The following is a 15,964-nucleotide window of genomic DNA, read 5'->3' on the forward strand; positions in this document are numbered from 1 at the left end:
ATCCCCTTATTTTCTTATTACATTTTAATATCTGCATTTTTTTGAAGGTACCTACTTTTAACCTCATTCATGGTAACAATCCCCTCGAGCGAAGCCTACAACCCAGCCTTCAGGCTAATCGATTTCTATGTTTACACTCGCGAAGTCCGTAGCAACGCTGCTGCATTCATTGTATAGAATATCGCAGACAGGTCACTACTACAACTCGCACGTGGAGTGTTATTAAACCATTAGTACATCATGGATGAAGAAAAGGAAAGGGAAGACGTCGAAAACTGGAAAGTGTATGAAGCTCTGTGCAGCAAAAGTCCAACCGAGGTAAAGTACCTGTATCATCCTCAGTTATTAAGAAACCTATACAACGTTTGCTTTGTTATTAATTATTACCTTAGTGTCGCGAAAACAATATAAGCTGTATTGAATGATTCTTCTAGAAATCTGTTGGGAACAGACATCATTGATGCTAAATACGTCTTTCGATTCAATAAACAATAAAGTGTCCGATTGGTAAAAAAAATATGAAAGAACATTCGATTAGACTTACCCAAATATATTTTTTGAGCAAATGATTTATAAAGGAACTTAATACGAAACTCGTCGGTCACGCACTCAATATTTTCGAAGAGGTTATCCGTCTTACCAAAAACTAGCAAATTTACCACCATAATATCCGAAACCTTGATGCATTCCAACAATCAGCGTTTGTTGCAGTCTGACGCAAATTTCTGTCGAGTGCGAGAATCCTTGCGTCTTCCGTTTGTCTCGGAAGGCATGTGTTGCGTATATTCGGGTGAATTCAATGTGAAATATTTCAGATTAAAGCTGCGACTCTGCGTTAGTGTAAATTGACCCTTGCAGCCTAATTGAATAACGCAAACGGGATGGGGCTCGCCAGCTCACTAGAAAATATTAGGTAATAGTTTGCTACACGTACTAGTGCGAGCAGATCATCAAGCGGTGCTGATCCAGAGCGAGATCCCTCCTTAGTCTGAGACTCCTGAGAATATATACCTAGATTATATAGATATATATATAGATTTTTTTAATAAAAAAGGTTTTTTTGGATAATAAAATATAGTTTAAGCATATATGCGCATTTGTCAATGTAAACCGATAACAGTTATAAGTACTTGTTGAAAGATCGATCCCAAAGAATCTACTGTCGATCCAAAGCACAATCATACCTGCTACTGCAGATAACGTTCGCTCGCTCTACATTAATGACAAATGCGGTAATCTGACTTGAATAGACTGGGTATACATCGTGTGCTTTCCTATATAAACCACTTATGATCGACGCCTTTAATATAAGCGATGTCCGTCAGTCCTCAGACCTTAAATAAATCTTGCACCTCACTCGGCCCGGAACAGAATTCGGCATTTTCTAGTTTTCGTGAGATTTTACTGGAGGGCTGTGCCTGTGATTAACGGAAACGCCGCCGGTCACCTCGTGCCAAATACATTTGTAGGACTGGACTGGATAGTCTGGATACTGAGTGCTGACTCTGGTTTATGCGATTTTAATTTAAAACTAGTTTGCACATTTTGATACGATATATTTGGACCTCTTATTGACTGGATCCAAAAAAATGAGTAGGTAGGTACCTTTTTTATTTGGTATGGAGGGAATCTTCATAGGTACCCACTCCCTAGGGGGAGGAAATGTATACAACCTGAACCGCCGTGTAGGAACCTGCTAATCAATTTTAAGCGACTTGAAAAAAAGAAGGTTCTCAGTTTGTTTGTTATCTTTTTGATGATGTAGTATTCTGTAGGTACACCATCCTTTCGTTTTGGATTTATTGCATGGTTATGCGTTACAAAGTAACAATCCTTACTACATAGGTCAGCAACTTGCATCTGATCGACATACCTACCTACTTTATTTGTTAAGGTACTTTTATAATGAACAAAATTTTTCAACTAAACAAATGTAAAATCAATCAAGCGAATCAAATATAAATTAGCAATGAAATGAGTCGTTTATCTACTTAGGTAATATTTTTTTATATCAAAGAAACTATCAAATCCGGATGGTTTATTAAGTACACTCTTTGATGACATTTTATCCATACCTTCCTCTTCCATTACAAGTATAACAACCCACAAACTCGGTTCTTACTAAAACCCTACTTTGGGACGAGCTGTGAATAGGACCAACTGAGAATGGGACCAAGTGCTCATAACGCAATTAGGTATAATACTATAGTACCAGTTCCCAACTTCTGATATGTGGAAGGTTTGAGCTACGATCGCCACACTTACTCAAGATTCAATGGCGGATTGGCGACTCCAGATTTCATTATTTGGAATCTAGACAAGGCAAGGACAATTGCGTTAAAATAGAACGTACAACCTCGAGTATAAAAGCGTAAGGGAATCCCAACGGTAATAAAGGTAACAACGTTATAACATATTCGTAATACATCAAATCACATTATTGAAACCAGCATTGCATCGCATTTTTAACAGCTTGTAGCTTTACCGTTTAAAACAGTTACAAAAAGATCGATATTGCCGTATTCCAAGTATTTGAAAAAATGTTCACTGAAAGGAGTGCTAGCGTGCATTGTCTCGTACCTCGCACGGGTTTCTCGTATAATATAAACATAACTGTGCCGACGTATAGCCGACAGCCAAGTCATAGATTACGAGCTTCCCTTTCAGGAAAACTTCCGTGTTTAACGCGGCTCCTTGCCTCAATAGATCCCGTGGATGACATCGCAACTAAATTACAATTCATCCAATTATCATGTCTATAAAATCATGATTTAGGGTAAAGTCCCCACCGTTTATGTAAATGATCAAAAAATATGCATGTATATAGGTCGGTGAAAAAGATATCGTGACTGTCGGTCGGTTAGACTGAACCTCGAGCCATATCACGCTACATTCTCGGTAAGAAGTACTTACCTAACTTCAGTAGTCGCTCTCTGCTCGTGAAGAATAACAGACTTTATAAGCCGAGTGTACTTACTGAGTGCAAGAAGTAATATTTCCAATATGGAGTTTTGTAAGTCTAGATTCTATATGAAGTGATTTTATAAAATTTTAAGATCAAATTATTTTCAGAATAAAAAGGTGTTTTTTTAAAAAGCTAATTTAAATTCAATTCGTTCAGATGGAAGCAGATGCTGGTAACGACATTATCACCAGTCTTAGGAGTGATCTGGCTGGTCTCCAATACAAACGGGACAAGTTGATATCTGAAGTAAGCTTCGATCAAAATAACTTTTAATTATCTAATTAAAAGAACGTGTGCTTTGTTCAGTTATTCCATCAAAGTGTTTCATTCTTACAGAACAGTGATTTAAAAAACCTAATGTTGGCTCGAGATCAAAGAATCTTAGAACAGCAAGTAGAAATAGACCACCTTCGGGAACAAAATGCTCGACAAAATGCAATTATTTCATCGCTCAGGAAGAAGATCCAAGACCTTGAAGAAATACAAAGGAACCTTCAAACTTCCCAAGGTAGAAGTGAAATTACGGTTCAAACGCTGCAGAGAGATAACCGATACTGTGAAGAAAAGATTAAAGATTTGGAGAAGAAATTACGTTCTCTAGAATTAGAATGTCATAGTGAGGAACAACAGAAAGAAAACGCCCGCTGTCAATTCCATGATCTGATTCGTCGAATGTCTGCCGCCTTGGAATCGGATTTCTGTGACACTGCACATACTCATTCCCCTGAAAGCCTCATCATAAAGGCGGCTGAACTTGTCCAAGAAATCACCAGATTAAAAAACAAATGCTTAAATACGACTGAAAACTTGTCAACGGTCGAACAAGATTTAAGGAGTTGCAGAGACGCCTTAGAGAGGTCTAATACTGACAAAGATATACTACAACGCCAGCTTTCCGCTCAACTCCTGGATATCGAGAGGTTAAAACAAGAAAAAGAGTCCTTGTGTGTTCAAAACAGAGTGATCGAACGTGAGTTACATGAAGCTAGAGAAAAATTATCACATTGCTCCAAAAACTTGAACGTTGTTACCGATAACGTCAACCAGAATGAGTCTATAATAATACAATTAAAAGGTAATACCTACACTTGATAATTCATACTGCGAAAACCCAAATGCATTTGTCAAAAAAATATATATAATGACGTCGTTATTCAATTCCACAGAGGATTTGCGGCATCGGGATGAGAAATATCAAAGACTTCACGCGGAATTCCGCAACACTATGGAGTCAATAGCCATTTTACTCAGTTTACCGACAAGGTTTGTGGAAGCACACGAGACAACTATAAAAGATAGAATACGTGAGATATTGAGTGACAACAAGGATAAGACTGTGGTGAGTAGGTATTAGGCTGATTGGGACTTTGAATGTAGTTTTGTGTAAATAAGTATCTACTCTGTATCACAGAATATTGAATAGTAACCTGTATGTGCATGTTCCTGATCTTTGCAGCAAATTGACGCACTGCGTGATAAATTGGGCATGGAATCCCAGCAGTTGGGAAGAACAGCACATTTACATGACCAGGCCACCACCCGCGTCCGTATTCTAGAAGATGAAAGAAACATGCTTGAAGCGAAAGTGCACAAACTGGAGTCTGAACTTAATACCATAGAACTATCTAGGGATAACTTGAGAAAAGACAAAGCTAATGTAAGTAGAAATATTTCCTTTGATGAATGACGATGAAAACGTTTTTATTACCAAAAAAGGATTTTTCTCAAAATGTGTTAAGTCAATGCTAAGTTGAAAAGGTGATTTTTCCTCACGGAAATAAATCTCGTCTACAAAGCAATATATTTTGTTACAGTTTGTTGCATTCCTTGAACGTCTTAGCAGAACACTCAATATGGATGAGTTAACCCAAGACATCGGAATAGAATTGCACACTGAATCAATTATACATCGTGCCGAGCAACTGTCGAGGCTTGAGAGCGATAAAATTGTTGACAAGGTCAGTCGGTAAAGCTAAGATCGCTAGAAATGTTCTAATAACCTCTTTGTTTTTTCAACCGACTTCCAAAAGGACGAGGTTCTAAATTCGTCTGTATTTTTTTCCTGGATGAGCCGATTTTGTTGTTGTTTTGTTTTTGAAAAAGCTGTCGTTTGGACCCATAAACTTTTCATCAAGTTTGGCTCAGGAAGATATTTATTTGAAATCGGTTGTATGTTTTATTTTATTTTATGTCATTTTTACTTATTTCAATTATTCCAACTTTTCCGCTTCTAATTCAAGTAAGTTGGAGAATCCCCGATGCAATTTGGGCTGTTGTATTGCAACTGTCTAAGTATTTATTGAATGTTAGGGGATTTATACTCCAAAATGCCCAGCCAGCCGTTAAAAATATTTATTGTGTATGTTTACAACTCTATTATAATAGGTACGACTAAGGTATGCCACCGTATCAGTTTTTACAGTGTGAGTAGGTGGGTACAATAGTAATTTGCCTTCACCTTTGGTACTTACAACTGGATGTATAATATGTATATACGCATACAGCAAATGTAGCAACTTGTACAAAACGTTTGTCATCGGTTTACTGTCCCTGTTTAACTGTGTGTGTTTTGTGTAGATGCTATATTACGGATACTATGGTACGCTGCCGAGACTGCGCAGAGAAAGATCTTTCCATGATTTACCTTATCTTAAAGAAGTAAGAATTATACTTTACCAATTGGAATGATATTGCCTACACACGTAGGTCTAGGAAGCGTATTAGAATATAGTTAGTTAGACCAGTAATACATGAATTCTGTCTTTTCTAAGACTGCGTTCTTTAAAGGGATGTGCTTTTACGAAACTTTTAAAGTGCTTTATTTTGCTTCTCTCCTCTATAATTATTGATCAATGAAGCTTTTATAATTGTTCTTAAAAGCACATCCCTTTATGTCCCTTAAAGTAACGCAGCCTTATGATTGTAGGTACCTATCATCGTCACAGTTCATTCGCACTACATTTCATTTTATCTACAACTGTTTCACGTCATCTATTGAGTACTTTTGTTAATTATGTCGTGAAGACAACGCAGTTGTCAATAGTAAACTATTTAGGATCAATACTAATAAGGATCACCTTTTTAAGCATGAATTTTATTTATAAACACCAAATGTTCAGTAACATTTTTGGCATTGGGACTTATCGACTTTTGCAGTATCACCAAAATTATTGTGCTTGCTTAAAATGTTCAAGCTAAGCACTTCCTTGAGTAGATGACTAGACATTCTATACATAATGGAACAACGAAAACATACCTAGTTCAATTAATATAGTTCACTACTTTGTACGTTCGCTGAAAGTTTTATTTGAAACACATTTATCAACAAAGTTCACGTTTATTTAGTACTTTCCACAATGTCAGCGGGAACTCGTAACTAATTTGAATACTTATGTTTGTCTGCTGCACACGCGATGTTGTGTCGTAACGAACAGACAAGGCACGGGTACATATCATAGCATTGCACGACATTTTATGTTATTGATGTACTTGTGTCGATATTTTACGATTTTCGGTTCCTTCCTTTTGTAAAGCATAATACAGTTGATTGTTATAATTTCAGACTGCCGTTGTGTATCAATTACAAAGACGAATAAGAATTTTGAGGGAACAGTTACAGAGGAAGGACTTGCATCTCGATTTATTACGTCGGAAACTAAGTGTGCAGGTGAGTTTGGATTCAATTCTCACACAATCAAAGAGATTAAGTAACATAGTGGATCAATCAATCAATTGTCAGTGTCCGCCAGTTAATGCAAACTTTAATACTTTTAAGTCAGGTACTTTATAAAGCGAAGGATGCCATGAAAGGGTTCCTTGACAGCAGATGTAGAGGGTGAAATTAAAATATTTGAACTTGAACTTCATACTTCAGTCATAAAAGTTTGTGTGGGAACTCAGTTAATTAGCGTGTTAGGATGAGAGCTGCCGCGTCCGCGCCGTGCTGCAGGCCGAGCGTGATGAGGCGGTGTCCCGCGGCAAGAAGCTGGCGCGGCAGTGCGACAAACTGCAAGTCCAGCTGAGCGATGCACGAGCACAGCTACGCGACCTCAACGCGCAACTAGCTGATGCTGCCGACTATAAGGTAAGAAACCATCATCATTAAATAAGCGTCGAAATATTCCTATAAGTTAAGGTACCCAATAGTCGTATGTAAGAATTATTCTTAGTTTCTTGAGGCCAGTTAGAAAAGGTAAGCGTAAGGAGCTTAATATAAATGTGACTCGTAAAATTGATGATATTTGTACTCTTTGCAGAAAAAACTGTTACATATCATTTTAACTTAGTTAAGTGACGTTCGTATTTTACGTTCGACACTTTTAAAGTGTCTATTTATCTTTACATACCTCTGGAAAGTGACTAAGACAGACTGGCACTTAAGGGTGTCACACACACGGCTTTTGGGTTTTGCATTCAAAGTACCTTTCAAAGTTAGTCTAATGAATTAGCCGGTCCTTCCATGGGACCATGAAATGAAGCTATTCTTCTCGCTTGATATCAAAATGATATGTATGTTTAATTGTACATTAAAATTAGGCACGTTAGGTCACAATTAACTCAAACTTCAAATCACTGCTATACTGTATCAGCGGAGACATAGATAGAATAAGCTTAGCCACTACTTACATAGACATCCCTTACAATACTTAAAACATATTTCAATAGTCTAAGGTAAGTGTAAAGCACAGATATAATGGTGTAAAGGTACCTACATAAGAGACGCAAACTTTACATAAAGACATAAGCAACAAATTACTGGAATACCTGATTTGCCCACAAGGTTAAAGCGATTTGTTTACTAGAATCATGATCTCATTCGTTGTAGTTGAACTTTACACAATATATTCATTTATTTGCATCATCACGCTTTATCCCTTGCATTGTACCCATATATTGGTGACAGTTAATAATAGAATGTAGATAAGGTAAAGAAGATTAGTATGTTTACCTAATTACTGCTCATCAATTACTCCTAACCATATTTTGTCTGACAAGGCTTTTAATATATGACATATGTATATATAAAACAGACTGAAAACACAAGATATTTTGTAAATCGCACTTAGGTACGGTCGTAATAAAAGTATAAAATATTGATACATAGAATCACAATCTCTCAGATCACATCACTCGAACGCGCAAGAAAAGTGGAAGAGTTACAGAAGAAGTTAGAAGAGGCAGAATTGGTCCGGGTCCGATATAATCGTAAGGTCAACGTGTTGAAGGAACAGGTGCGAGCTACAGGCGAGACCGTCGAACAGGAGCGCTCCAGCTGCGGCCACCAGATCACCATCCTGCGCGACGACCTCGCGCGCACTAAGGAGGCGCTCGCCGAGTGCCAGCGCAGGGAAGCACAACTGACGAGCTTCAGGTATTGTTTTCCCTAAAACCGTTTCTATCCCACTTCATGGGAACCTCCGTCGTCCGATAGACACTTAACACTTTTTGTCACAATTTAAATAATTTAACCAAAACCTCTTTTTTTCTAGTCCTTCCCCCATACTCTTTTATCCAGTGATTTTTACAAATGTAATGAGAATTGAATCTTCTATCTGGGCTCATTGTTTTATGATGACAAACTCATGCTTTAATTTTTCCCATATTGCTATCAAAAATAATGAAACACGTGCGTTTATTTATTTACTTGTCTTCAACCAAAACATAAAATCGAATGAAGATTATTTTTCTTTTATGCTTAATGATAAACACTATAAAATGTGTTCCAGGAATTCGATAGCCAAGTTATTAGGTATCCTGGTGCCAGCTTCAGTGTCGGACTTCGAGATGGTGTCGCGTCTGCAGAAGCTGATCGACGCGCACCACGACTTCACGGTGGTGTCGCGCCGGTACGACGACCCCGCGCTGCTGCGAGCCTCGTCCCGCTCCCCGCCGCCTTCCAGGTGCAGGACCAGGACTCCAGACAGGTATATTCAAACATTCTGGAATTTATACCGGTCATTATGGTTTAAAACAAAATGTGCAGATTTTCTAATGGTAATGCGACATGAAGCATGAAATCTCGGCAACTATCTAACATCTTCAAAGCCAAAGTGGTATATAAATACAACTGTAGTCGAAGACTACTACAAACTACTAACAAACGTCAAAGAACCCAGAAACCCATTTTACGTAATCTGGATTCTGAATATTGAATGTTGAAATTAGGAATCGTTAACCCGCAGCCGGCTGGCTTGCAGATCGACGCTCAAAATGGGAAGACAAGGTCTTTGCCCAGTTATGGGGCGTTTACCTATATTTATTATGATAATGAAAAGTATTTTCAGCCAGCTAAGATGGCTATGGATGATGGTACAGGTGTGGTTGCAGGTCGCTGCGCTACGACGACTCCGGGTACGCCGACCCGGCGTATGATCTCGACGACGACCTGTACAAGCGCACCGGCTTGTGACAGTCGAGGCGCCGCGCTCGCTTCTAACCCCAACAACACTACACCCTTACCTAAGTTCTATTTTATTTTACTGGCAACACACAAATTTATGATCGTTTTTAATTGTAACAAAATGTTAGCGACATGAATTTTGTGTTTAAAAGTCTGATTTACGCCAGTTCGTTTATTTTAAAAGGGCGGGAGTGAATGTACCTAGAAAAAAAAAATCTGGGTGTTACGATCGAAATGTGACAGGATAAGTTTGGGACAGAAAACGCTATGAGTATGTCATATCTATTTATAGATATGATAAATCAAAGTCCTCCCGATGTTGGGGTAGTGTAGGGCTAGTTCAGTATTTCAAGTAATCCAATTTATTATTAAAAGAGTTAAAAACTTTACAATACAGCACATTTTGCAGGTAAAAGCGAGTAAGTGGCGACTTCTCATAACATTCTCCTCTATTTTCAATAGAAGATTATGGAAAGGTCTACAAACATTAGTGGTAAACAAAGTGATCAAATATAGTTTTATAATTCAACTTTACAATAAGTTCATTTATCAGGCAATCATCGAAACAAACAGCGTAATTCAAAATTAATTATTTAAAGTGCAAAGTCTAGTCATAATCCTTGTAAGGAAATTCTGCTTTAATTAAGGAATTAACATTTTCCATATTTCGATCTGTAATTAACTTAATGCGTCTAAACAATTTAATCGCGGAGAAAAAAAAGCCATAATATTTGTTATTCAGAAAACTGCCGACATACCTACTCATTAATGTTATTTTTTAAGATTAATGTTTTACATTAAGCTACTATGTAATTGTATGTTAGACAAGGAAGTAGTTCATTATCTTAGGAATGTTATAATGACATAGGTGGTCACAAATACTCTAATATTATGATCAATTTTGATGTTGTTCAGTTTGTCTTCCATTTCTTTGTCAAAAAGATATAAATATTAAGTTCCTTTTTATTAAACTGTTGTGATTTTACTTTTAAGTGAGTGCCTTACTCTGTATTTTTTTTTATTCGCACTGACTAAACTGTGATATGGAATAAACTAATAAAAAACTTGGAATTAAAAATACTCTCTGAAGCAATAGTCGGCGCATAACAACACTTTGCTAAATGACATTTTTAAATTTGTTTTATCTAACTCTGTGTACTTTGAATGCGGCCGTTACGTTTTAATTTACATGTGCTACGAATACATAATACACCTATGCCTATTAGTTTGATACATAAAATTACGTCGTTAATAAATAATTATCCATAATTTCTCTCAGCTCCAGGGTCATATTTTAATCCAAGGTTGTATCGAAACGAGAGCTTTCAAAATTACATACCTAAACGATTAAACACCACAGCCTAGCAACAAGATTAACAACCGTATTAACAAATTAACTTTAAGTGTCACTACTACAGGATTCTGCTATTTAAAACGGCCGATAAATGAATGGTAGTTGGATTAAGTTTGAAATTATTCTGATTTTCTTAAGCATTTTGTCAATACAATAATTGGTACTGAATTTCCAATTATTTTGTAGAACATGTCATTTTAAGCCAATTTCCATTCATTCATCGGCCATTGTAAATAGCAGAATTGGGGCCCTGGTCTTAAAAGAATATTTGTCTCCACATTCCACTTGGCAATGACAAAGACAGCATGCCACTTAAGGGTGACTTTTATTTAAGTTTCGTTTGGGAATATGGCAGTAGACGTCTAAGTTTCATTAATTTAGATCAAGTTTCTTATCAAAACACCGCGATGTACCTGTATTATTAATCTCATTAATTAATTTATAATACAATATTTTTCTACAGTGCAATTTCTAGAAAATAAGTACTTACTTGTTATAAATGTATTATCTAAGCAAGATATTATAAGAAATAAAATGATACACCAGTAAGCCGAAATTGTTATTATAGATTTTACGTCCCACACTATTTTAATTTGCAATTACATTTTATATAGCCATCAATCATTTTTAAGTCCGGATACTGAAGTGATAAAATTTACTTGTGACGGACAAACTAATGCAATTATTTAATAATTACCACACAGAGACACTGGTTTAATTAAATCGCTTTGATTGACATAATTGATTAAAATTGCCCTGAAACTAGCAAAGTTCGTTTCAATTAAAATAAGTTTTCTAGGTAGGTATTAAGGGCAAATTTAAGCTTCTAGATAAACTTTAAAAAAGCTTCTAGATAGTTCTAAGATTAATTCTAATTTGACACCAAGTTATTGTAAACTCGACAAAGAGTCGAAAAAATATTAAGAGCAAGGTGGGTAACTACAGCAATAACTATGTGGAGAAAAGCTTCAGATTAAAAGAGGTCTAGTGACTTGTGGTCACAAAGGCAATATTTTTTTAATTCTAACTTGTGTTAACTAATTCAGGGCTTGAAAAGCCAATCGGTACCTATGCTTAACCTCCGCCTTCTAATCTTAGTCATATTCACTGATAAATTTTTGGTATGGGTGATCTTTTGGACAAACCCATACATTTTTATAATAAATATCCTGAGACGCGGCGGGATTGCGAGTCGAGTTCGACTCGCGATCCCGCCGCGTCTGCTCATGATTAAGGACTCCGGTTGGGTCCGAAACTAGTCAGGCTACCCCGATAAATATGCGTGAGTAAACCGTTACATCATTTAGTAATAAACCCATACATATCGTTACAAGACAGAGTTTTAATGATAGTCAACAAAATACCACCGCGTACTTATTCTCGGTTTTTCCAGGGTAGCAATTGACTATCTTGGGAACTTAGAGCCAGCAAATAGAGCAAAATTGTAACAGAAATAGTAAAGTATACCGTATGGTTTTTCCTCGATATTCTACTAAGGCAACAAATGGAGAATTAACAACATACTAAAGACTATAGAATTGACGGATACTATAATTACTTATTATTGTACCTCCAGCTATTATAGTCCAGTTTCGCCATTGCAAACTAGATCTTACAAGCCTTCGACGCACGAGGTTGTCTTGAACTTGACCGGTTTTATTTATTCCCTGCACCGATTCCGCTGGCATTCTCAAATCGTGGCCCCGATGTCAATGGGCTTTTCTTTGTCTGGTATGTAATGACAGGCATAACGCCGTTGTAGCTGATTGTACATCACAAATAAAACAAAACGGGCGAAGGTGGTCCTAGTAGCTACAGGTAAGTAACTGTAAAAAAAAGTATAAAGATAAGTTAGCAACCGGAATGGAAGGGTAGGTGTAGCCATGACAGAGATGAAAAGATAGTAAAAAGCTTTTGCACTGTAGTGGGACAGAAATGACTTGAAGAGGTGCTAACAAAATATCGACGGAAGTTTAGATGATAAAGAAAATTCTGTAATTTCGTGACATTTTTAACACGCAAAGTTAAAAATCGAATGAGTCTTAGTCTTAATATCAATGCTTGATGTATGGACCTACTGACATCTCCAAACGCACTAGAATCTCTTTCGAATAAAATAGCGTAGACGCCTAATTATAGAATCTCATCTAAGTATTCATCAAGTAATCTTAGACCCACATCACATTAACATATGCGCAGGTAATTTTTCAGACAATTTCAAAAATATATCTTCTAATACCGGTAAACATTACGTACGTATATAATCACTGTGTATGTACATAATTGCTCTATTTATCCTATTTTTGACATGTGATCGATAATGTCAGTTTGAACTTATTAACATAACCACTCATTAGTTGACTTGTTGGTTTTTGTATGATTTATGTATGAACGCACGTCCTGTAGGTAACTATTTATGTTCAATGATAATAAAACTAACAGCTACAATTAAGTTCGTAAGAGTAAACATAAATCAAACATACGACCTTGACGTGATGTATTATAGACAGATAAAATATACCTATGTTCTGTTTGTAATGTCTTAATAACGATCAAGATTTTTTAGCAAAATATGCTAAAAACCAATTTTTGATGTGATTGAGCCTAATAATAAGCTTTGCAACCACTTTAGGAGAATAAAAAAAGGTTGACAATAAAAGGATTTGATAAATATCAATGAATAGACAAGACACTCAGATAGAGCAAAACAAGCCTTTTTTTGTTAAGGCCAGTGCCGGCGTAAGGGCTACTGACACCCCGGGCTAAAATATTGAGGCGCCCACTTGAGGGAAGCAATATCAAGTGTTAGTTTTTTGCTGATCCCAAGTAAAATTATATTAAGAATTTCATCTTTCCTTTAGCTTTACGTTTGGCGGTGGAAGTATTCCACCTCTAGCGTAGAACACAGTTCTGGGGGTTTGCGCCATGAGAGGCAAGAGACTCCAACTTCAGACCTTGGCGCCCCCCAAAATTTGTCGCCCTGGGCCATCGCCCCATCACGCCCCCCCCCCCCCCCTAACGCCGGCACTGGTTAAGGCGGGGGAATCCTTATGGACACCCATTCCCTCGGGGGAGTGTCAGACTTTTTTTACCCAAGCTAACTGCGCGGATCTGTTAAAAAAAGGCAACAGAGCTAGATACCAAAAAAACTTGCCTGTAATATAATTTTAACTGAAATCAACCAAAATTATGTAAGTAAAATATTTTTTTGCAAAATTAATGCAAATACTTACCTAAGTTCTTTGCAATCTATTTACATATTTTATGCAACAACTTATGATTTAAACATAATAACTTACTTTATTTAAATTTATTACTAATTAGTATTGCCGTTAAAAAAATACCGATAGGAGTAATTTATTTTAAATTTGTATCACTATGAATGTGAGGGTAGTCGAAAATTTCCAAACGGAATGACGTACTACCCCTGCAAATCTAAATAGGCAAGTCATTAGGGCAGACTTTTTAATAGTGTAATTATCGTAAATATATTTATAATTTAAAATGTTTATCAAAATTATTTATTTATCTCTTTTCGTGAGTTGTGGTAAGTAATTTTCTTTGCTTTCTTACAAATGATCTAAATTATACTAAATATCCTAAAACTCGTTGTATAACCTTAGTTACTTTTTCTTTTCATGTTTAAGAGAAGAGGTTTCTTAACAGTTGGATAAATAGACTGGTTAGAATTATGAATTGGTTTATTGTTAGAAAAAGACAAATTTCTAAAAAAGTATCAATCTCATGTGCTATTTTAGATTAATCGTAATTCTACACCAAAAGACATAAGGAACAACTAAGTGATTAGTCCTATAATAAATATATTAATTAATTAATATAATAACTTCGTTCACCCTCAGTGCTTTCCCGACATGTGCCACGTTTCGCCGACCTCGACGAAGAAGACCAACATTTATTCCGAGCAGCGTACGAGTCTCCTGGCTACGAGCATGAGGAGTACCAGCAGCAGTACCAGTACGAGGAAGACGATGACCTCCCCCTAGGCAAGCTGGACTTGCTCAAAGACGGTCTCTGGGCCATCAAGGCCAAGCTAAAGGAACTAAAGGCCTTCAACAAAGCCTTACTCGCAAACTTCCTCATGACTAAATTAAAAGTAAAAGAGTTGCTGGCCAGTAGTCTCGCTTTGAAGACCCATCAGCATGGCAGTTATGAGAAGAAAAAGCCTGCTTATAATTATCAGGTGAGATATGGTACAAATATGAACATAGTTTTGTATGATCCTCGCGTCGTTATCTTTAGAGCTGAGTCTTGCACCGTCTTGCTGCAAGAGCCTTACGTATCTCGATGTCTTTTGTTCGAATATAGCTACATGAGATGGTGCAAGTCTTCGATACCCAACGGTTTTAGACTCCGTGGTAAAATATATACGTATGTATATAAGTATATGTATACATAGGGCACTTGGCAATGATGTACCTACGTAAAAATATAGTTCATATTTGTCTAGATTTTTAATCGATAGCATTGAACAATATTTCGTGCATTCAAGCAACAATGTTTTGTGAGAACTATGAATCATTAACATACAATACAAAACCATAAAATCAATAATAAGCAAGCAATTAAATCACTTCCAAATATTGGCAGACAAGTTTCCCTTCCGTGCTTTTAATATGAGATGTTCTTAGAAACGATTTTGGCAAATATATGTAAATTGTAACTGTGTGTTTAAGAACCCGTCAATCATAAGGGTGCGGTACGGGCGTGGGCAGACTTTTAAATAGATCATACGTCATACAGGACAAGAAAAGTAGCCATTTAACCTTAGTTTATAGCTGATCATTGTAGCTCCTTGCAGTATTCTACTACTCTTCTCCAGAACCTGCTTCCAAGTCCATACTTTTTTGTGACGATCCCTCACACATGACCGTCATTGTCAGGGCAACGGTTCACTGTCTTAGAAAGACATATTCATACTTATTTATGTATGACATTTATATTTGCAGGCTCCATCGTACCCTCAGCAGTACGGGCCGCAGTACGCCGAGGCCCAGTATGCCCCGGCGCAGCACATACACGACCCTTACTACGGCCATTGAGAAGAAAACATCCATTATACATTATTTTAAACCTTATCTCTCTACATTCTTTAACAAAGAAAAAGAGTTGATCACTGTACATTAAACCTACAATAAAATTATATTACATTGTTAATTTCAATAAAATGTTACTATAATAAAACGGTCTTTGTCTCATCATAGAGGTAGGCGAGGCGATTTATATT

General features: G+C 36.7%; 2 protein-coding genes and 1 long non-coding RNA gene across 6 annotated transcripts; 2 read left to right on the forward strand and 1 right to left on the reverse strand.

Annotated features, from left to right (window-relative positions):
- Nucleotides 1-54: 54 nt before the first annotated feature.
- Nucleotides 55-10,847, forward strand: LOC113497223 (coiled-coil domain-containing protein 170). Of its 4 annotated transcripts, none has more exons than XM_026876666.1 (12): nucleotides 55-318; nucleotides 3,122-3,211; nucleotides 3,302-4,040; nucleotides 4,132-4,304; nucleotides 4,422-4,622; nucleotides 4,780-4,923; nucleotides 5,543-5,623; nucleotides 6,528-6,632; nucleotides 6,882-7,049; nucleotides 8,086-8,336; nucleotides 8,692-8,889; nucleotides 9,281-10,847. In XM_026876666.1, exons 1-12 carry the CDS (start codon nucleotides 241-243, stop codon nucleotides 9,372-9,374), a joined length of 2,322 nt encoding a protein of 773 aa, XP_026732467.1. In that variant the 5' UTR covers nucleotides 55-240; the 3' UTR covers nucleotides 9,375-10,847. The 4 variants fall into 4 exon arrangements, with proteins under 4 accessions (XP_026732467.1, XP_026732468.1, XP_026732470.1 ...); XM_026876667.1 differs by having other exon boundaries at nucleotides 9,293-10,847; XM_026876668.1 differs by having other exon boundaries at nucleotides 231-2,898.
- On the reverse strand, nucleotides 8,830-13,698 carry LOC113497224. Its single transcript, XR_003400878.1, has 3 exons — nucleotides 12,976-13,698; nucleotides 12,290-12,545; nucleotides 8,830-8,904 (listed from the first exon to the last, which is right to left on the reverse strand). It is a non-coding gene; the product is annotated as an uncharacterized LOC113497224 (long non-coding RNA).
- Nucleotides 13,699-14,110: 412 nt separating this feature from the next.
- Nucleotides 14,111-15,876, forward strand: LOC113497366. Its single transcript, XM_026876905.1, has 3 exons — nucleotides 14,111-14,266; nucleotides 14,580-14,920; nucleotides 15,687-15,876. The coding sequence occupies exons 1-3, from the start codon at nucleotides 14,224-14,226 to the stop codon at nucleotides 15,777-15,779; spliced, it is 477 nt and encodes a 158-aa protein (XP_026732706.1). The 5' UTR covers nucleotides 14,111-14,223; the 3' UTR covers nucleotides 15,780-15,876.
- Nucleotides 15,877-15,964: the final 88 nt, after the last annotated feature.

Source organism: Trichoplusia ni, chromosome 9 (assembly GCF_003590095.1).
Source record: "Trichoplusia ni isolate ovarian cell line Hi5 chromosome 9, tn1, whole genome shotgun sequence".
In the NCBI taxonomy this organism is placed as follows: domain Eukaryota; kingdom Metazoa; phylum Arthropoda; class Insecta; order Lepidoptera; family Noctuidae; genus Trichoplusia; species Trichoplusia ni.